The sequence below is a fragment of the Anomaloglossus baeobatrachus genome, chromosome 3, assembly GCF_048569485.1.
Source record: "Anomaloglossus baeobatrachus isolate aAnoBae1 chromosome 3, aAnoBae1.hap1, whole genome shotgun sequence".
In the NCBI taxonomy this organism is placed as follows: Eukaryota; Metazoa; Chordata; class Amphibia; order Anura; family Aromobatidae; genus Anomaloglossus; species Anomaloglossus baeobatrachus.
This window is the reverse complement of record NC_134355.1, coordinates 676,571,232-676,595,044: the sequence shown is the minus strand read 5'-3', so window position 1 is coordinate 676,595,044 and position 23,813 is coordinate 676,571,232. Positions and strand designations below refer to the sequence as shown.

The 23,813-nt window shown below is 41.8% G+C and overlaps 1 protein-coding gene across 1 annotated transcript in view; it reads right to left on the bottom strand.

Annotated features, from left to right (window-relative positions):
* ELP3 (elongator acetyltransferase complex subunit 3) overlaps nucleotides 1–23,813 on the bottom strand; it is a 208,414-nt gene that overhangs the window by 103,702 nt on the left and 80,899 nt on the right. Inside the window, exons 9-10 of the mRNA XM_075338841.1 lie at nucleotides 15,887–16,013; nucleotides 7,791–7,984 (exon numbers count right to left, since the gene is read on the bottom strand). Coding sequence (XP_075194956.1) covers nucleotides 7,791–7,984; nucleotides 15,887–16,013 — 321 coding nt within the window. The remainder of the gene's footprint in view (nucleotides 1–7,790; nucleotides 7,985–15,886; nucleotides 16,014–23,813) is intronic.

Genomic DNA, 23,813 nt, shown 5'->3' with positions numbered 1-23,813 from the left:
AAAAATCCATATATTTAATTCCTTTTTAATGTCCGTTTATATAGTACTTTTTGGATAAAAATTCCCATATTTAATTCCTTTTTAATGTCCGTTTATATAGTTATTTTTGGATAAAAATCCATATATTTAATTCCTTTTTAATGTCCGTTTATATAGTTATTTTTGGATAAAAATCCATATATTTAATTCCTTTTTAATGTCCGTTTATATAGTTATTTTTGGATAAAAATCCATATATTTAATTCCTTTTTAATGTCCGTTTATATAGTTATTTTTGGATAAAAATCCATATATTTAATTCCTTTTTAATGTTCGTTTATATAGTTATTTTTGGATAAAAATCCATATATTTAATTCCTTTTTAATGTCCGTTTATATAGTTATTTTTGGATAAAAATCCATATATTTAATTCCTTTTTAATGTCCGTTTATATAGTTATTTTTGGATAAAAATCCATATATTTAATTCCTTTTTAATGTCCGTTTATATAGTTATTTTTGGATAAAAATCCATATATTTAATTCCTTTTTAATGTCCGTTTATATAGTTATTTTTGGATAAAAATCCGTATATTTAATTCCTTTTTAATGTCCGTTTATATAGTTATTTTTGGATAAAAATCCATATATTTAATTCCTTTTTAATGTCCGTTTATATAGTACTTTTTGGATAAAAATTCCCATATTTAATTCCTTTTTAATGTCCGTTTATATAGTTATTTTTGGATAAAAATCCATATATTTAATTCCTTTTTAATGTCCGTTTATATAGTTATTTTTGGATAAAAATCCATATATTTAATTCCTTTTTAATGTCCGTTTATATAGTTATTTTTGGATAAAAATCCATATATTTAATTCCTTTTTAATGTTCGTTTATATAGTTATTTTTGGATAAAAATCCATATATTTAATTCCTTTTTAATGTCCGTTTATATAGTTATTTTTGGATAAAAATCCATATATTTAATTCCTTTTTAATGTCCGTTTATATAGTTATTTTTGGATAAAAATCCATATATTTAATTCCTTTTTAATGTCCGTTTATATAGTTATTTTTGGATAAAAATCCATATATTTAATTCCTTTTTAATGTCCGTTTATATAGTTATTTTTGGATAAAAATCCATATATTTAATTCCTTTTTAATGTCCGTTTATATAGTTATTTTTGGATAAAAATCCATATATTTAATTCCTTTTTAATGTCCGTTTATATAGTACTTTTTGGATAAAAATTCCCATATTTAATTCCTTTTTAATGTCCGTTTATATAGTTATTTTTGGATAAAAATCCATATATTTAATTCCTTTTTAATGTCCGTTTATATAGTTATTTTTGGATAAAAATCCATATATTTAATTCCTTTTTAATGTCCGTTTATATAGTTATTTTTGGATAAAAATCCATATATTTAATTCCTTTTTAATGTCCGTTTATATAGTTATTTTTGGATAAAAATCCATATATTTAATTCCTTTTTAATGTTCGTTTATATAGTTATTTTTGGATAAAAATCCATATATTTAATTCCTTTTTAATGTCCGTTTATATAGTTATTTTTGGATAAAAATCCATATATTTAATTCCTTTTTAATGTCCGTTTATATAGTTATTTTTGGATAAAAATCCATATATTTAATTCCTTTTTAATGTCCGTTTATATAGTTATTTTTGGATAAAAATCCATATATTTAATTCCTTTTTAATGTCCGTTTATATAGTTATTTTTGGATAAAAATCCATATATTTAATTCCTTTTTAATGTCCGTTTATATAGTTATTTTTGGATAAAAATCCATATATTTAATTCCTTTTTAATGTCCGTTTATATAGTACTTTTTGGATAAAAATTCCCATATTTAATTCCTTTTTAATGTCCGTTTATATAGTTATTTTTGGATAAAAATCCATATATTTAATTCCTTTTTAATGTCCGTTTATATAGTTATTTTTGGATAAAAATCCATATATTTAATTCCTTTTTAATGTCCGTTTATATAGTTATTTTTGGATAAAAATCCATATATTTAATTCCTTTTTAATGTTCGTTTATATAGTTATTTTTGGATAAAAATCCATATATTTAATTCCTTTTTAATGTCCGTTTATATAGTTATTTTTGGATAAAAATCCATATATTTAATTCCTTTTTAATGTCCGTTTATATAGTTATTTTTGGATAAAAATCCATATATTTAATTCCTTTTTAATGTCCGTTTATATAGTTATTTTTGGATAAAAATCCATATATTTAATTCCTTTTTAATGTCCATTTATATAGTTATTTTTGGTTAAAAATCCATATATTTAATTCCTTTTTAATGTCCGTTTATATAGTTATTTTTGGATAAAAATCCACAAACTCACCCCCTTTTTAATGTCCGTTTATACAGTTATTTTTGGATAAAAATGCACATATTTAACACTAGAACTACTGGACTTGTGACACCTATATAGAAATACATGATGCAAAGTAGTCAAAATGACTACCTCAGTAGTTCTAGTGTTAACCCCTTTTTAATGTCAGTTTATACAGTTATTTTTGGATAAATAAATCCATATATTTAATTCCTTTTCAAGATCTCTTTATATTAGTTAGCGCTCTTCTTCTCAGCTGACTAATAACCACAAAGCTCAGGTCATACCGTAAGAAATTAAAATTTTCATCCAAATTCACTCACTGACAGATTCCCAGTTAACTCATTCTGCAGCTTGCAATAGACAGCGCTCTACAGAGCTTCAAGGAGGCAAATGGTGCAAAATGTTTAACAAAATCCAATTCCTAAAATAGTTTTTAGATAAAAACACACAAATTTAGGTAAAAAAATTCCCCTAAATTTGTCAAAGTCTCTATCAAATCCATTCAAACAATTTTTGGATAATGTGACAATTCTGCCATTTCCAATGTATCATGGTCTGAACTCGTACGTATCGGCTACCACCCAGGTGAGTGCCGACGCCTTCTGCGGCTTTACAGCTGGCAGGGGGGTCCATCCTGACAGAGGCAATAACCGACACAGATGGAAAAATAGATTTTCTCATTCCCGTCAGACCTCTTCAAGAAATCCTCACAGTTAAATGTTAGGCTGCTTTCACACCTCCGGTTTTTCCTGTGCGGCACAATCCGGCGCTTTGCAGGAAAAACGCAACCGTTTTTTTTTTTGCTGCCGGTTGCATTTTTCCTGCATAGACTTTAATTAGTGCCGCATGGGCTTGCGTTCCGTCCGGTTTTTGCTGCATGCGGCAGATTTAGCCGATGCGGCGGCCGGATGGAACGTTGCCTGGCACGGGTTTTTGTGCGGCAAAAAAAACGCATCGCGCCGCATTCGGCCGACGCGACGTATTTTTCAATGCATGCTTATGGACGCCGGCTTTTGCCACTGCGCATGCTCAGTAGCATGCCGCAAGCGGTAAAAACCGGACGGGCCGCATTTAAAAAACTTATGCAAAGGATGCGGCTTTTTCGCCGCATCCGTTGCATAGGTTTCAGAGCCGGACTGGCCGGCTCTGCACCTACCGGATGTGTGAAAGCAGCCTTAAAGATGAGCGAGAAAATAAAAAGAGAAAAGTAATTAATTCACCCGCGTGCAGCCCTTTTCTCCGGTGTGGAGTCTATTATGGGGGGTACAAAAAAAGGGGGGGGGGGGGCAACCAAGATGTATTTATCTAATGGCTAGATACGGGGAAGTAACAAACTCACGGCAAAAGGGAAGGAAAGTGCACACCTGTCTCTAGGGAAAGGGGAAGATGGTGACCTCTCACCAAACCTATAGCTGGTCCCTGGGGTCCCTCACCACCTTAGATAGGTGACGCACCTATGCACGGAGCTGGATACCTGACCCTAGATATCCCTAGTGCTGGACCTTAAATAGGGAACAGATGGGATGAGCTTTTCGTCAACCCCACTAAGCACTATAGACGATATATGGGAGGACACACAGGGGGAAAATACATGAACTACTTATCTACAGATGACACAGGTAGGAGTTCGACGTTTTTAGCAACAAAACCACAGAGGAGTACAAGCCACCTGCTTGCAACCAAGGCTTTAATGAACTGAAAATATCACCAGTACCAGTCTAAGGAAGGAAAAAATATTTCAGCACCAAGATAATGCTGATGATCAGCAGCTGGGTGGAAGGTGAGCTCCTGCTGGGTCCAAAAGGGGAAAGGATGAATCCAACAGGAAAGCCACCTATACCAATGAATACTGAAAGCAGGAACAATGAGCATGTTGTGCAGCCAGACGCTATGATTCTGTATGGCCCGCTATCGGTCATCCATGACACACCCGTGACAGTTAAAGTAGACCCATCGCTGGGTCCAAAGTGGCTACTTTTGCTCTTATTTATTTATTTTTTAAATCCGCCAAGTGGTTCCAAATATTTTGGCCTTTTACTTTGTGCTAACTTTACTAAGGAGCTCCTGCTCTTGACGGCTCCTCTCAATGTTAGAGATAGGCACCAAGGAAGGGACTAAGGACAGATCTCTATATTATGAAAAGGGGGGAAAGCCTGTACAGTCTCAGGGAGGGCAGAGAAAACAGACTAATAAAAACAAAGCGCTATAATATGAAAAGGGGGAAAGCGTGTACAGTGTCGGGGAGGGCAGAGAAAAGAAAGGCTATAAAAAACAGGAAATGGAGGAAAGCATGTACAGTGTCAGGGAGGGCAGAGAAAAAAAAAAGGACAAAAAAAACAGTTAATGGAGGCAAGCATGTGCAGTCTCAGGGAGAGCAGAGAAAACAGACTGTGATAAAAACAGAGCACTATAATATGAAAAGGGGGAAAGCATGTACAGTGTCAGAGAGGGCAGAGAAAAACAGATGGTAAAAAAAAAAAAACAGCTCTAAGAGAAAACAGAGGAAAGCATGTAGTCTCAGGGAGGGCAGAGAAAACAGAATAATACAAACTGAGCTCTATAATATGAAAAGGAGGAAAGCATGCACAGTCTCAGGGAGGGCAGACTGTAAAAAAGGAAGAAAACTTATGAAGAGGAAATAAGTGCACCCTGGATACAAAAACCTTTACTTCTAAGAGCGACACTCCCACAAGCAAGAAACCTGAAGGTTTTAGCAGGCAAAGTGAAGCAGTGTAATAAAGATGCACTCAGCTTTGCTCTGCAATATTCAATCAAAAAGTATCTGCTATCATATGTAAAAATCAAGTGTCAAAGGTGCACATAGCATTTAGTTGTGACCACGTTCCACGTCTGTATCGTTTTAATTGCTGTCAACTCTGTACTCTATAAACTCTGGTTTAAGAAGACCCATCGCTGGGTCCATATTGGCTAGCTTTGCTCTTATTTATTTTTTTAAATCTGCCAAGTGGTTCCAAATACCGTATTTTTCGGACCATAAGATGCACTTTCTCCCCCCCAAATGTTGGGGGAAAGTTGGGGGTGCGTCTTATGGTCTGACTGTGGCTGCAGGGAATGAGGTGCTGCGGTGGAGCGGGTCATCGGGGGCACGAGCAGGCTGTAGCAGTCTGCTGTGACCACGTGGGCCCGCTCATTACATATGCACGCCCATCATCCCACCCATCTCTCAGCGCTGAAGCCGGCAGTGACAGGTGGGCGGGAGGACGAGCGGGGACGCGTGCATAGTAAAGAGCCGGCCCCCATGATCACCCCTGGCAATTACAGCCTGGAGTGATCATGTGCGGCTGTATTCACTGCTCCCCGCGCGTCATTACCAGCGCGGGGTGCAGTGAATCAGTGTACTCACCCGTCCCCGTGTGTGGAGCCGTCCCCCTGCAGCACGCGATGTCTTCCTGTCTGTGCCGGTCAGGTGATCTGTGCCGGTCAGCTGATCGGCACAGACAGGAAGACATCGCGTGCTGCAGGGGGACGGCTCCACACACACCGGTCAGTGGTGCAGAGAGGAAGATGATCGGTGCTGGAGGGAGTGAGGAAAAGGTGAGTATAAACGTTTATTTTTTTCTCTGTGCTATAGGATACAGGCCATATACCAGGATGGTATATGAGCACGATGGGGGCATATAGCAGGATGGGAGTATATGAGCAGGAGGGATGGGGGGTATATGAACAGGATGGGAGTATATGAACAGGATGGGGGTATATGAACAGGATGGGGGCATATAGCAGGATGGGAGTATATGAGCAGGATGGATGGGGGGTATATGAACAGGATGGAAGTATATGAAGAGGATGGGAGTATATGAGCAGGATGGAAGGGGGGTATATGAACAGGATGGGGGTATATGAACAGGATGGGGGGTATATGAACAGGATGGGGGTATATGAACAGGATAGGAGTATATGAGCAGGATGGATGGGGGATATATGAACAGGATGGGGGGTATATGAACAGGATGGGGGGTATATGAACAGGATGGGGGGTATATGAACAGGATGGGGGGTATATGAACAGGATGGGAGTATATGAGCAGGATGGATGGGGGGTATATGAACAGGATGGGAGTATATGAGCAGGATGGATGGGGGGTATATGAACAGGATGGGGGTATATGAACAGGATGGGGGTATATGAACAGGATGGGGGCATATAGCAGGATGGGAGTATATGAGCAGGATGGATGGGGGGTATATGAACAGGATGGAAGTATATGAAGAGGATGGGAGTATATGAGCAGGATGGATGGGGGGTATATGAACAGGATGGGGGGTATATGAACAGGATGGGGGTATATGAACAGGATAGGAGTATATGAGCAGGATGGATGGGGGGTATATGAACAGGATGGGGGTATATGAACAGGATGGGGGGTATATGAACAGGATGGGGGGTATATGAACAGGATGGGGGGTATATGAACAGGATGGGGGGTATATGAGCAGGATGGATGGGGGGTATATGAACAGGATGGGAGTATATGAGCAGGATGGATGGGGGATATATGAACAGGATGGGGGTATATGAACAGGATGGATGGGGGGTATATGAACAGGATGGGAGTATATGAGCAGGATGGATGGGGGGGGGTATATGAACAGGATGGGGGTATATGAACAGGATGGGAGTATATGAGCAGGATGGATGGGGGGTATATGAACAGGATGTGAGTATATGAACAGGATGGGGGTATATTAACAGAATGGGGGTATATGAGCAGGATGGATGGAGGGTATATCAATAGGATGGGGGTATATGAGCAGGATGGGGGTATATGAGCAGGATGGGGGTATATGAGCAGGATCATATACAAGGCAGGAGGATCATTACCAGGATGGGGTACCTTAGTAGAGAATTTGGGGACATTACCCCCCATAACAGTGTCAGCAGCAGATCCTCGCCCCATAACAGTGTGTCATGACCACATTTTTTTGCTTAAAGTTTTATTTTCTTATTTTCCTCCTCTAAAACCAGGGTGCGTCTTATAGTCCGGTGCGTCTTATAGTCCGAAAAATACGGTATATTGACCTTTTATTTTACGTTAACTATACTAAGAAGCTCCTGCACCTTACGGCTCCTCTTAGTGTTACAGATAGCAGCAGGGAAGGGACTGAAGACAGAGCTCTATGATATGAAAATGGGGGAAAGCATGTACAGTCTCAGGGAGGGTAGACTGTAAAAAAGGAGTAAAATTTATGAAGAGGAAATAAGTGCACAACCTATATTGCTGTGAGAGACACTCCCACAAGTAAGAAACCTGGAGGCAAAGTACAGCAGTCTAATAAAGATTAACTTAGTTTCACTCAGGCAATAGTCACTCAAACAGTAGCCGCTATCATATGTGAAAATCAAGTGTAGAACAGCATTTAGTTGTGACCACGTTCCACACCTGTACTGTTTTGTGTGCTCTCACCTCTGTACTCTATAGACTCGGGTCCACGGTGGAACAAGAGCCAAAATCCTGGCCACTAGATCAACCAAGGTGCTCGGAGAGTAACTTCTGTATCTTCCAGTTTTCCAGAGTTCATATAACCCAGTGCCACGGATAACAAGGGTCGGGTAGAGCTTCATTCCATCAGGCCTGAAGGCAGGGTTTTCAAAAAACTCCTGTGAAAAAAACGGCGAAAACATGATAAGTGCACAGTACATGGTAAGTACCCCAAACCACCCACAAGCATCTTACATGCATGTGTGTCCTGCTTCTCCGCTGGGCTCTGCTACCCAGACCCGTGACCTGAGAATGTCACATGACTTGAAGGTCTCTGTAGGTCCTTCAGTCGCAGACCTAACAGAATGGTGGAGCAGGGATCTCAGGGATCTCATGGATCTCTGCTCCACAGTTGTATTTGACAGTATCTGTCTCACCTAGGACAGAATGGTGGAGCAGGGATCTCACGGCGCTCTGCGCCACAGGGAAACAGGGATCTCATGGCTCTTTGCTCCACAATTGTATTTCACTGTATCTGTCCCACCTAAGACAGAATGGTGGAGCAGGGATCTCATGGCTCTCTGCTCCACAACTGTATTTGACTGTATCTGTCTCGCCTAAGACAGAATGGCAGAGCAGGGATCTCATGGATCTCTCCTCCACAGTTGTATTTGCTTGTATCTATCTCTCTCACCTAAGACAGAATGGTGGAGCAGGGATCTCATGGATCTCTCCTCCACAGTTGTATTTGCCTGTATCTATCTGTCCCACCTAAGACAGAATGGCAGAGCAGGGATCTCATGGATCTCTGCTCCACAGTTGTATTTGCCTATATCTATCTGTCCCACCTAAGACAGAATGGCAGAGCAGGGATCTCATGGCTCTCTGCTCCACAGTTGTATTTGCCTATATCTATCTGTCCCACCTAAGACAGAATGGTGGAGCAGGGATCTCATGGATCTCTGCTCCACAGTTGTATTTGCCTATATCTATCTGTCCCACCTAAGACAGAATGGCAGAGCAGGGATCTCATGGATCTCTGCTCCACAGTTGTATTTGCCTATATCTATCTGTCCCACATAAGACAGAATGGTGGAGCAGGGATCTCATGGATCTCTCCTCCACAGTTGTATCTGCCTGTATCTATCTGTCTCACCTAAGACAGAATGGTGGAGCAGGGATCTCATGGATCTCTCCTCCACAGTTGTATCTGCCTGTATCTATCTGTCTCACCTAAGACAGAATGGTGGAGCAGGGATCTCATGGATCTCTCCTCCACAGTTGTATCTGCCTGTATCTATCTGTCTCACCTAAGACAGAATGGTGGAGCAGGGATCTCATGGCTCTTTCCTCCACAGTTGTATTTGCCTGTATCTCTCTCTCTCACCTAAGACAGAATGGCAGAGCAGGGATCTCATGGCTCTCTGCTCCACAACTGTATTTCACTGTATCCATCTGTCCCACCTAAGACAGAATGGTGGAGCAGGGATCTCATGGATCTCTGCTCCACAGTTGTATTTGCCTATATCTATCTGTCCCACCTAAGACAGAATGGCAGAGCAGGGATCTCATGGATCTCTGCTCCACAGTTGTATTTGCCTATATCTATCTGTCCCACATAAGACAGAATTTTGGAGCAGGGATCTCATGGATCTCTCCTCCACAGTTGTATCTGCCTGTATCTATCTGTCTCACCTAAGACAGAATGGTGGAGCAGGGATCTCATGGATCTCTCCTCCACAGTTGTATCTGCCTGTATCTATCTGTCTCACCTAAGACAGAATGGTGGAGCAGGGATCTCATGGATCTCTCCTCCACAGTTGTATCTGCCTGTATCTATCTGTCTCACCTAAGACAGAATGGTGGAGCAGGGATCTCATGGCTCTCTCCTCCACAGTTGTATTTGCCTGTATCTCTCTCTCTCACCTAAGACAGAATGGCAGAGCAGGGATCTCATGGCTCTCTGCTCCACAACTGTATTTCACTGTATCCATCTGTCCCACCTAAGACAGAATGGTGGAGCAGGGATCTCATGGATCTCTGCTCCACAGTTGTATTTGCCTATATCTATCTGTCCCACCTAAGACAGAATGGCAGAGCAGGGATCTCATGGCTCTCTGCTCCACAGTTGTATCTGCCTGTATCTATCCATCTTACAGACAATGAAACAGTAAAGTTTGGGGACAAAAACCTAAATTTGGGACTGTCCTGTGGGATGGTTGGTCAGTAGAACAACTTTTAATATAAATCAATCCTACGTGTATATTGAGAAGTGGCAGACATCTACATTAAATGTCTCCCCCCCCCCCGGTCCGAAAACCTGATATACAATCTCAATGTTGTTACGAGTGTAAAGTTCATCATTCCCATGTGAAGATTGAACTACTTAACACAACATTTATCATTCGCAGACTGCTCGGGTAATGTGCGGTCACGTTTACAGCTTCATTGACCGGCATTAGAGCGATAGTCGGACGCCGTTTGTGATATGCAGATTTCCCCATAGGAAGTAGGAGTCAGATCACAGGATCTGGGACGAGCGGTCGGGGATTAGTTTCTGTCTCTACGAGGTTGGTTACATGCCGATTATATGACAATGGCTGCTGCGTCACCACCAACTGCTAGGAATATATAAAAATGCTAAAAACTAGCAGAGAGAAAAAAAAAATCAAAGAGGAAATAAGCATAAGGAAATGGCTTCGGAGAGTCCCTCAAGACGTTATCAAAGCATAAAATTCTGCTAAGAGAAGATAGCAAGGGAAAAATCGACAGAATCGAAGGCAACAAAATGCGTCGAGAAAACTAACGCACTCGGAGAGCCACTTCCTCCAAGTCGGTCTTCTGGTGACGGTCCACCTAGGTATCCCAATGACCGTAAAATCAGGGTCAACATAGTGTAACTACTTCCAATGGGTGGCACAAGAGAGACGGCTTTCTAGGTCTTCAAAAAGAGTCAATTTACTGTTTTCACCGAGCTTCACAGATTGTGCTGCGCTTTTCCGGTTTGGCGCTGCGTCGTTCCATTGTGGAGATATCCGCATTTGTTTCTGGTGGCGCACTGTTGTGAATACATTTGAATCAGATTCCAGTTTGGGGCTCCCTCTTGTGGTCAGTGCTGGTAGTGCAGTTGACTTGCTGAATGGGAACCAGCCAGCTGAGGAGTATTGGGCCTATATAACTTAGTAGTTTCCTCCTGTTCCTTGCCGGTGCTCAATGTATCTCCTGTGTGCTAAGAACATTCTGAAACCAGCCCTTTTCTCCGTGTCTACCAGAATTCCTCTCAGATAAGTTGGTCTTTGTACCTCTGCTTATTGTTTCCACTTTCTTGTGATTTTGCCTGTGTGGAGTTCTTGGTGGAGTTGGATCATTTCCTGCTGGGAGTATCTGTGTACCTTGCTCCATGTTCTGCTATGTATTGTGTTTTGTCATGCTTGGTCCAAAATTCAGTCCCTCCTCTATATCAGTGTTTTTCTTGTTTCCCAGTAACACCAGAGTACTGATATAGTGAGGGAGAGCCTGTGTAGGCTCAGTATTTTTCCATATCAGGTGTCCGTCCTGGTATTTACTAGGGTTTTTACGGCTGCAGACAGTGCTCTTTCCTATCCTTTCCTATAAAGATAGTTTGGGCCTCATCTTTGCTGAATTGTGTTTTCTTATATCATCGCAGTCTTTACATGTGGGGGGGCTATCTATATCTTTGGGGACTACTCCGAGGCAGATTAGCTTTTCTAATATTTCTCTATGTAAGAATACTTAGTTCTCCGGCTGTGTCGAGGCGACCAGGTCATCATAGGCACGCCCCACGGCTACTTCTAGTTGTGTCTCAGTATTAGGTCTGCAGTCTGTTAAGGTTCCAGTCACGCTGGTTATTTTTTGGGTTTCCGAGTTTTTTGTCCTTTTTCTGATCCTCCTCGGTCACTGAATCATAACAGGGCAGTATGTGAAATTTCTTCTTGAAGAGCAACGGGGCGTTTCCTTCTTTCAACCCTATCATGCTGCCAATCACAGCTCAGCAGGGCATGACACTGCTACATAAGAGATAGGACTGGAAGTAGACGCTCACCAGAGAAGACTCGGAAGGAACATCCAGTTGGACTGCAAAGCAGAGATTTCACATACTGTGCTCCAGAAGAAACAAATGTGAATATCTCTACAAAGGAGCGACGCAGCACAAAACGGAAAATAGCGGCAGAATCAGGGGACCTAAGGGATTTCTACAAGGTAATCAACTTGATTTTTTGAGCAAGTGATGATTCCTCTTTTAAGACCTACTTCATGTGCTTTAAAGTGTAAAATATACCAAAGTGGAAAGTTTTATAAAGCTTAAAAGCAGAAGGACATTTCTACACCAACACTGAGGCAGGGATTGCCGAAATGCCAGACATGACAATGGAATATCATCCAAAAAGGCGCCGATAGGTTGATAGGAGATCAGAGGTTTTACGATGCGGCTTTTCTGTGACTCTTTTGGCCAGAAGAACCAACCATGGCGAAGGCTTTGAACGCTGTCACTCTTCCTATGGAGTAATTTTGACAGGTAGAATGGTCGTTTTTTTGATGCGCTGACAAAAATGGAAAATGGTAAGTAAGGGAAGAATATGAGCAGCAGTAACGCAGCGGTAATAAGTCATCCATTTGACGTGAAGATTAACTACAGCATGTTCCAGCCGGCAGAACAATTTATGAAGATGATTACGTGTCGCAGTAAATCAGTGGCGCTGCCTGTCCCGTCCGCGTACGATGAGAGCTGTCAGTCCGGTGCCAGCGCTTTAAGTCAGGTCACAAAAGAACGATACAGTCTAGAGGTTTCATGGATTTTTGGAAGTTTTTTTTTCTCTCTTTTTTTTTTTACAGCGAGAATTCATCTCTAAATTCAGTGCGTGGGAGTCTATCAAGGAGCAGCGGACAAGATGTCACAACTCATTTCCCAGCAAATATTCCGCTGGCGTTGACAAAGCCTATATCAACATCAGAAAGAAAAAATAAGGGGAAAAATAGAGACCCCCCCCAGAGAGGAAAACAGAATGTCATTAGTGATCTAAGCTAACGCGGTCCAACGTATTATAGTAGTTCTATTCTTGTACATAGGGGCAGTATTATAGTAGTTATATTCTTGTACATAGGGGCAGTATTATAGTAGTTATATTCTTGTACATAGGAGCAGTATTATAGTAGTTATATTCTTGTACATAGGGGCAGTATTATAGTAGTTATATTCTTGTACATAGGGGCAGTATTATAGTAGTTATATTCTTGTACATAGGGGGCAGAATTATAGTAGTTATATTCTTGTATATAGGGGGCAGTATTATAGTAGTTATAGTCTTGTATATAGGGGGCAGTATTATAGTAGTTATATTCTTGTACATAGGGGCAGTATTATAGTAGTTATATTCTTGTACATAGGGGGCAGTATTATAGTAGTTATATTCTTGTACATAGGAGCAGTATTATAGTAGTTATATTCTTGTACATAGGAGCAGTATTATAGTAGTTATATTCTTGTACATAGGGGCAGTATTATAGTAGTTATATTCTTGTACATAGGAGCAGTATTATAGTAGTTATATTCTTGTATATAGGAACAGTATTATAGTAGTTATATTCTTGTACATAGGAGCAGTATTATAGTAGTTATATTCTTGTACATAGGAGCAGTATTATAGTAGTTATATTCTTGTACATAGGGAGCAGTATTATAGTAGTTATATTCTTGTACATAGGGGCAGTATTATAGTAGTTATATTCTTGTACATAGGGGCAGTATTATAGTAGTTATATTCTTGTACATAGGGGCAGTATTATAATAGTTATATTCTTTGATATAGGGAACAGTATTATAGCAGTTATATTCTTGCATGCAGTGGCAGCATAATGGTACTATTATTAAGCGTATGGACATGCCTTTTCATGCAATGTTTTCCTTGCTCTTCGAATGTGCACATGATATTAGATTCTACAATGGAGATTATATGAAATACTCAGTAATATTATGTGACAATCCCCGGGTCACGGCTGAGTGTTGCGGTCACATCAGAAGCCTGGGTCAAGATCGGACCAGCGTGCGGACATCGCTGACTGTGCTGGGAAGTGATGACAGTGAATAGTCCTATCTGGGATTCCCCCCTTGTAAACAGACCCTGATATTGACTTGTGTGTTTACGACCCGCGCCCCCTGTGATTAATGAGCGCTCCCCTCCTCTCCTTTACGGTACAGGTGTCATCTCATCTCTTTTTCCAGTTGACAATACGAGGGCCGAGATATGGCGCTGGGGAATGAGGTGTCAGGAGCGCTCGGAGCCCCATTAATCCTGTCTGGAGAAGAGGTGATTGATTACAACTATTAATTTAATTATCTTATCTGTGACACGCGTTCTATTTACTGCGGAGACAGGAGGCGACTGACTCACCCGAATTACCGTAAGGAGACGTCAATGACGCTAAGCCGTAAACTCTGATCACTGGGCAAACTATAGGAAAAACCCGCCACCCTGTACACCGCTATAAGCTGCTACAAGCTGATAATGGCGGAGAGCGCAGTGTACGTAATAATAAAATTACAACATGATGTGTAAATTACTACAAGAGCTATTCTAGACAAAATAGAGCAAACTTAGAGAAAAAATAAAAAACAAAAATAAATATTTGCAGCTTCCTAACAATGGATTAATGCACGCTGTGCTACACTTGCCGCCGTTAACACCTTAGATGCTGCTACCAATCTCTGACAGCAGCATGTAAAGCGCGCAGTCCATGCCTGACTAGTCGGAGGCCCTATGAAAACCAATTTAAGTTAATAAGAGTTAAAAAATAGATTAAGAAAAAAAAAAAAAAAAAAGAGCTAAAAAATAGACTAAAAAATAAAATAAGAGTTAATAAGATTTAAAAAATAGAGTTAAAAAAATGCCTTAAAAATTGAATTAAAAAATTGAGTTAAATGGAGTTAAAAAATACTTAAAAAAATTAAAAAAAGTTAAAAACAAAGTAAAAAAATAAAAAACAATGATTAAAGAATAGAATAAATAAGAGTTAAAAAAACAAAGCTAAAAAACAGTTAAAAAATAAAGTAAAAAAAATACCTAATGAACAAAAAATAGACTTAAAAAAATAGAGTTAAAAAAAAGACAAAAAAAGTAAAAAAAAAAAATAGTTAAATAAGAGTTAATAAGATTTAAAAAATAGAGTTAAAAAAAATCGCCTTAAAAATTGAATTAAAACATTGAATTAAATGGAGTTAAAAAAATAGACTTAAAAAAAGTAAAAAAAGTTAAAAACAAAAAGTAAATAAAAAAAATAAAAAACAAAGATTAAAGAATAGAATAAATAAGAGTTAAAAAATAGTTAAAAAAGTAAAAAAATACTTAATGAAAGAAAAAACGGTTAAATAGAAATAAAAAAAGATAAAAAATAGGAGTTAAATAAAAAGGTTTTTTTAATAAATAAAAAAAACTAAAATAAAATCATCCCTCGTCCCGCATAAAAAAAAAAAAAAATATTTGAAAGATTTAACAAACAACACAGTGATTAATGAACCTGTACAGTAAAATCCGTAAAGTGAAAACAAAAATTAAAAACTCAAGAATTACAATTTTTCATTTGACAATAAAATGATTGCATTTTCCTCAAAGAACAGCTCAACCCGTAAAAACACAAGCCCTCGTAGCTAAAAGTGATAAAAAAAAAAAATAATAATAATGTTAAGGTCACATAAATTGTTAACACAAACTTTTTTATTTATTTATTTTTTATTTATTTATTCCTGATTTTTCTCTCTACTTAAACAAATAGGAAAATGTACGCGTTGATGGAGCTGCAGACGGTTTATGCCGATCCTTTGTAGGACGCTCAAAAAAACAAACATTTCTCACGATTGGTGCCGGACATTTAAACCAAAGTGACTTCCTAAAATCAATGGCGGCAGCAGAAGTCTGCAATCACTGGTAAGGGGGTCACTAAGAAGGGTCTGGCCGAATTGGATGATGCCCTTGTAAATAATAATGACGCCATCACATGCCGTATGTGAACGCTGTGCCGCCCATACACTGCAGATACTGACACAGAGATTGTATCCGGCTACTCACTATGAATTGCTCAATGTCCCGCTCCAGCCCCATGTTGGGCAGATCCGGCATCATGTGTGAAACCACTTTGAATCCGGCGTCCTTGGCCATGTGGAAGGACTCGCACACCGCCTTCACCGTGTGACCCCTGAAAGAGAAGATGGGGGGAAACTGAACACAACAAGCACTAACAGGAAAGAAGAGCAAAAACAACAACTCCAATGTCTTAGTGTCAGAGAGCGAATTTCTAGCCCATTCCTTTGAATAGCATTCTAGAGAATGAGCGTCCATGACACAGACGGCCGACTCCAGAACCCAAGCCAGAAGTGTACTAGGGTCAGAGAGAGGATCCAGAGCAGGAGACTAGTGCATGACTAACCATGGACGGACAGTACAACCACATACAGTCAGGGGAAAAGGTTTTCCAGAGTTACCTCCTGTATTATACTCCAGAGCTGCACTCACTAATCTGCTGCTGCAGTAACTCTGTACATACATTACATTACTGATCCTGAGTTACCTCCTGTATTATACTCCAGAGCTGCACTCACTATTCTGCTGGTGCAGTCACTGTGTACATACATTACATTACTGATCCTGAGTTACCTCCTGTATTATACTCCAGAGCTGCACTCACTATTCTGCTGGTGCAATCGCTGTGTACATACATTACATTACTGATCCGGAGTTACCTCCTGTATTATACTCCAGAGCTGCACTCACTATTCTGCTGGTGCAATCGCTGTGTACATACATTACATTACTGATCCGGAGTTACCTCCTGTATTATACTCCAGAGCTGCACTCACTATTCTGCTGGTGCAATCGCTGTGTACATACATTACATTACTGATCCGGAGTTACCTCCTGTATTATACTCCAGAGCTGCACTCACTATTCTGCTGGTGCAATCGCTGTGTACATACATTACATTACTGATCTGGAGTTACCTCCTGTATTATACTCCAGAGCTGCACTCACTATTCTGCTGGTGCAATCGCTGTGTACATACATTACATTACTGATCCGGAGTTACCTCCTGTATTATACTCCAGAGCTGCACTCACTATTCTGCTGGTGCAGTCACTGTGTGCATACATTACATTACTGATCCTGAGTTACCTCCTGTATTATACTCCAGAGCTGCACTCACTATTCTGCTGGTGCAGTCACTGTGTACATACATTACTGATCCGGAGTTACCTCCTGTATTATACTCCAGAGCTGCACTCACTATTCTGCTGGTGCAGTCACTGTGTACATACATTACATTACTGATCCTGAGTTACCTCCTGTATTATACTCCAGAGCTGCACTCACTATTCTGCTGGTGCAGTCACTGTGTACATACATTACATTACTGATCCTGAGTTATATCCTGTATTATACTCCAGAGCTGCACTCACTATTCTGCTGGTGCAGTCACTGTGTACATACATTACATTACTGATCCTGAGTTACATCCTGTATTATACTCCAGAGCTGCACTCACTATTCTGCTGGTGCAGTCACTGTGTATATACATTACATTACTGATCCTGAGTTACCTCCTGTATTATACTCCAGAGCTGCACTCACTATTCTGCTGGTGCAGTCACTGTGCACATACATTACATTACTGATCCTGAGTTATATCCTGTATTATACTCCAGAGCCTGCACTCACTATTCTGCTGGTGCAGTCACTGTGTACATACATTACATTACTGATCCTGAGTTACATCCTGTATTATACTCCAGAGCTGCACTCACTATTCTGCTGGTGCAGTCACTGTGCACATACATTACATTACTGATCCTGAGTTATATCCTGTATTATACTCCAGAGCCTGCACTCACTATTCTGCTGGTGCAGTCACTGTGTACATACATTACATTACTGATCCTGAGTTACATCCTGTATTATACTCCAGAGCTGCACTCACTATTCTGCTGGTGCAGTCACTGTGTACATACATTACATTACTGATCCTGAGTTACCTCCTGTATTATAATCCAGAGCTGCACTCACTATTCTGCTGGTGCAGTCACTGTGTACATACATTACATTACTGATCCTGAGTTACCTCCTGTATTATACTCCAGAGCTGCACTCACTATTCTGCTGGTGCAGTCACTGTGTACATACATTACATTACTGATCCTGAGTTACCTCCTGTATTATACTCCAGAGCTGCACTCACTATTCTGCTGGTGCAGTCACTGTGCACATACATTGCATTACTGATCCTGAGTTACCTCCTGTATTATACTCCAGAGCTGCACTCACTATTCTGCTGGTGCAATCACTGTGTACATACATTACATTACTGATCCTGAGTTACCTCCTGTATTATACTCCAGAGCTGCACTCACTATTCTGCTGGTGCAGTCACTGTGTACATTCATTACTGAGCTACACCCTGTATTACAGTGAAATAAATCAGAAGAGGTGTAAGGTATGGTGGTTGGGGGAGGGGGTGGGGTTAATTACATTATTATCCCTTTAAACCCCTTGGGCTCTAGAATTACCTTAATATACACAAGTGAGGCCATTGTTATTAATATGACGAGGACAATTATCCAGTTTGACTGAGAAAATTTAATGAAAGAGAAAACGACAAAACAAAATGTGCGGTCACTGGTTCCATTATCCCATCGCTCCGCTATAATCAGCAACACAAGCAAACAAAAGGTGACAACATAATATCACTAATAATGGTAATAATGCCGCCACTACAAGTCCTGCTGATATAATAAAGAGAAGAAATAAATCGTTGGATCAGGATATGGTGTCATTTAAATAAATGTTTCCAGTGCAAAAATACAAAAAAAGCAATTAATTAATTATTTTTTAGGGGGGGGGTATATTTATTACTGTTCCCAATTCACATCAAAACATCCTGTTACATTAGATTTTTTGTTATATGTCCTTGCTGTGGGGACTTCTTGTTCTCATTGCTGTTTTTTGCAGTAAAGAGACCCACATTTACATTCAGAAATGGTCAACGCTTTCAGTAAGAATGTTTAAAAATTAGAAGAGTTCATAGAAATAAACTATCAATTACCAAAATGTAAAGTGAATGAAGAAAAGAGAAATGTAAAACCCCTCAGTGTTCAGTGACCGCCCGTCTCCTCCATCCTCAGTATTCAGTGACCGCCCGTCTCCTCCATCCTCTGTATTCAGTGACCGCCCGTCTCCTCCCTCCTCAGTATTCAGTGACCGCCCGTCTCCTCCATCCTCAGTATTCAGTGACCGCCCGTCTCCTCCGTCCTCAGTATTCAGTGACCTCCCGTCTCCTCCATCCTCAGTATTCAGTGACCGGCCGTCTCCTCCGTCCTCAGTATTCAGTGACCGCCCGTCTCCTCCATCCTCAGTATTCAGTGACCGCCCGTCTCCTCCGTCCTCAGTATTCAGTGACCACCCGTCTCCTCCATCCTCAGTATTCGGTGGCTTCCCGTCTCCTCCATCCTCAGTATTCAGTGACCTCCCGTCTCCTCCATCCTCAGTATTCAGTGACCTCCTGTCTCCTCCATCCTCAGTATTCAGTGACTGCCCGTCTCCTCCGTCCTCAGTATTCAGTGACCACCCGTCTCCTCCATCATCAGTATTCAGTGACCTCCCGTCTCCTCCATCCTCAGTATTCAGTGACCTCCCGTCTCCTCCATCCTCAGTATTCAGTGACCTCCTGTCTCCTCCGTCCTCAGTATTCAGTGACCGCCCGTCTCCTCCGTCCTCAGTATTCAGTGACCGCCCGTCTCCTCCATCCTCAGTATTCATTGACCACCCGTCTCCTCCGTCCTCAGTATTCGGTGACCTCCCGTCTCCTCCGTCCTCAGTATTTGGTGACCGCCCGTCTCCTCCATCCTCAGTATTCAGTGACCGCCCGTCTCCTCCATCCTCAGTATTCAGTGACCGCCCGTCTCCTCCATCCTCAGTATTCAGTGACCGCTCGTCTCCTCCATCCTCAGTATTCAGTGACCGCTCGTCTCCTCCGTCCTCAGTATTCAGTGACCGCCCGTCTCCTCCATCCTCAGTATTCAGTGACCGCCCGTCTCCTCCATCCTCAGTTTTCAGTGACCGCCCGTCTCCTCCATCCTCAGTATTCAGTGACCGCCCGTCTCCTCCATCCTCAGTATTCAGTGACCGCCCGTCTCCTCCATCCTCAGTATTCAGTGACCGCCCGTCTCCTCCATCCTCAGTATTCAGTGACCGCCCGTCTCCTCCATCCTCAGTATTCAGTGACCACCCGTCTCCTCCATTTTCAGTGACCACCCGTCTCCTCCATCCTCAGTATTCAGTCACCGAGCACCGCAACACGCAGAGTACACTGGGAACACAATACAATGGTGGGCTCTGGTGCTAGGGAAAAGTGAGTGGGGTCACCTCCTACACTCACCTGAGGCTGATCCCTGCAGTCCCTATACGGATCCTTCCTCCTGTCGCCGATCACGTACCTAGGCCCTTGCTTGCCCTGCACTCACCCTGGCTTGTTAGAAGGCCAGCGAGAGCAGTAGTCCCACCACTACACTAAAGCAATACCAGGTAAGGGAGACAGAAGGGGAAAAATAGACATAAGGAAAAAACTTCAAGCTCCTCCAATGCAGCAAATCCCCACAGCTACAATTATCACGACTCCTCAGCTTCTTCCAGAGACTGGCTCCTTCAAAAGTGGTTAGCCTAAGAATGAGATTCTATAACTGGCATCAGGTGGTAAGACACGTGACTATTTAAAGATAAAGGAAGTTGTGAGAAAGAGCTGCACCTGAGATTAAGGCTCCAAAGGATAGCCAGATAGGAAAGAGTTCTTATAACATTTAAACACAAGCTGCAGACCTGTGCACAATAAGACGCTGTGACATCCTGGCCCCAGACTCGCCAGAGGTCTCCCCAGAGCGGGGCACACCCATGACAAAGATACTCTAAAAATCAACAGCATTTACAAAACTTTTTTCAAACTTTATAAACTTTCTTCAAACTTTAAAAAACTTTCTTTATAAGTGGTTGCCAAAGTGTCCGTACCCTCAGGGGCTCTACTGGCACAGGTGTCCTCTCTAGTACCGATCAGGCCGGCGCAGAGACGTCCCCTCGAGGCTCCTCTTCAGTATTGTGGAGGGGTGCTTGACATTTAGCAGAGAAGTGTAAGCGATCGCTGGGGAGAGGACAATGGCGCCCCGTCTATTAGACATTTTTTTTTTTTTTAGGCCAGAGATATAATTGAGATGTAATGAATGGTTTCTCCGGTAATGACGGCACTTCATGGATAACTAATAGACTGGATAATTCACTTTCCTCGCAGACGGGTAAGAGCCTCTTATCTGCTCACCATAAACTTTTATTAATTCTACATTCTCTTCACAAAGACCCTCAGGAAGAAGCAGCAGCACTTAGACGTGGCAGCATTCCTGCGGTATCCGGAAGGACGGACTGAAGAGAGGACGATCTGTGCATCGATCATCAATGATACCCGGGGCTGAGCGCTGTTACTTTATATAACGCGGGTCACCATAACCCCGATAATATTTCCCATCCAAACTCCCCCCACTTCCTCCAAGAGCCATAACTTCTTTTTATTTAGTAGCCAGATGAGGGCTCGTTATTATGGGTTGTAGTTTTGAATTACACCAATCACTTTACTGTATAATGTCCTAGAAAAAAAAATATGCGCAAAAAAATAAATTACCGTACGACTTGTTGTTACATTGTTCATTGAGCGGTATTGACCTGGGGTTATGATTGTCCAGGGCGGTACGATTACAGCGATACCAAAACGTGTATACATTTTTTTTATTAATAAAATGGATTAAAGGGAAGCGGTCATGTAAAAAACGCTAATCACCTGCAGATATAGGGTCAATCCGCAGGGTAATAGCATTGGAAACCTGCCCAGCACCTGCACCCTTTAAGTAGAAGCAGCAATGGAGGTTTCAGCATCTGATACAATTTATTGAAACAAAAAGCCAACAGCGGTGGTGGATACACCCCTCCACCCCCCCAAAATAGGTCAGTGTCTCTATAACTGGTCATGTGGCCTTGAGCATCAATTACAACTGACAATGATGCCTCCTGCTGGTCACAGGTGGAGTTATTGTCTGCGGAGCCCGGCGCCCCACTCTTCTTGAAGGGTAGCCCTCAGGACATTGAGGTTCTGGGGTACAGAATTACGGCCTCTACACAGCGACTCTGTTGAATCCATAGGTTTTCTATGGGATTCAGGTTTGGAGAAAGTGCAGTCGCTCCATTTGAGGTTCCCCAGTCTCCTGCAGCTGTTCACTAATGATGTGACGTCGATGAGCTGGAGCATTGTCCTCCATGAAGATGACATTAGGCCGGTGTTGCTCATGCAGACGCACAATAACTGGAGTAATGATGTTATCCCAGTAGTAGGTGCTTATCACTGCACCAGTCACACAGTGTAGGGCCGTTCTGTACTGACCACACACACCGGCCCACACTGACACCGCCACCACCAAAGCCTCGTCTGGTGACTGCAGTAGCTGATGCACAGCGCTCTACTTGATGTCTCCATCATCGTTGCCGACCAAAATTTCTGCTCAGTGTGAATCGACTTTCATCAGTGACCAGCCCTGAGGCCACTGGTTCCTCGTCCAGCGTAGATGACGCCTGTGCCTGGTGGGGTGGTCCGCTACCTTGTAGGTGGTCTACTGTAAGCTGTGTACTGGGGTGGGCTCTATAGGATATAGCGAAGTCAATAATGGGAAATAAACAGCCCCCAAACTAGATCAACCAACTAAAGTACTTTACTACAATTTGGATATGAGCGCAATCAAAACAGGGGAAAATCCACAGACACTCAGTGAAGAGGCTGAGACCCTTGTGCTGTACAGCGTGGCGCCTTACAATATGTGTCAACTATTATATATACACTATGCGTTACCTGCAGGTGACACTGGATAATCCAACCGCCAACTACCTATTAATACCCATGAACCAATTGGAGGGGTGTGAGATAGCAGCCACCCGCGGTACAGCACCAAAGCTTACAAACTGAAGATAAATTCACTCTAACCCCCAACTGACCATTCCCCTGCCCCAATATAAATACAGTGCCCATTAATGGAGGATCCTTCCCGAGATGCACCTTGAATGACCAAACAACTTACTATATACAACGGCTGCTTAGTGACGAGAAGAAAAACTTAAACAAATAACATGTACTTATATTGTTCAAGACGAGCTCGGTCCTGGATGAGCTCATATATGGCCTAAAGTCCATGATGTGATCGGCCTTAGCAACATCCAAGTGTAAGCAACATCATTGTGGTCCACACGGAAGCCTCAATGGTGGAGAGTTAGATGAGAGGACGTAGTCATCGAAACGGTTATCCCAAACGGTGATTGTGCAGTAACTGCGGCCTGACAGGGTTACTATGCCGACCTAAACCAACTACAGGCCCTAGTATTCTGGTGCCAAACTGCTGTGAGGTGCAGGCACGGTTACACACTGCGATGGCGCACCGGGCCTTGGTTATCTTACCGACCCAGTGTGCTCTGGACAATACGTCTGAAGCACACAGACGGATGGAGGCCTCTAATAGATGAGCCATACTGCTGGTCACTGTGGCCTGACTCCTCGGCGGCGTCCTATCAGCAATTTTCTCCCATCTGGTAAGGATTCGGATGTGTACAGGGGCAGCTCCGCTCATGGACTCTCTGTCCTGCACGTCCTCGGTCTTCAGTTACTCCGAACTGCCAACTGCTCCCAAGATGGCTGCCGCGGTCCTTCCTGTGATGTACATTTTATATCAGCTCTTAGCTATCTATTGCAGCCTGTCATCTGCACTGAGAAACCGCACCGTCTTGTGGCTGAGTAATGACATTTCAGTCCCTGACAGCAGCAAGTGGTAAACTTACATACAATAAATACAATGTTCACACTTATGCAACACAAATATATACATCTACACCATGCTTGTGAGCTGGAACAGGGGCTTGCCATCCGCATCTT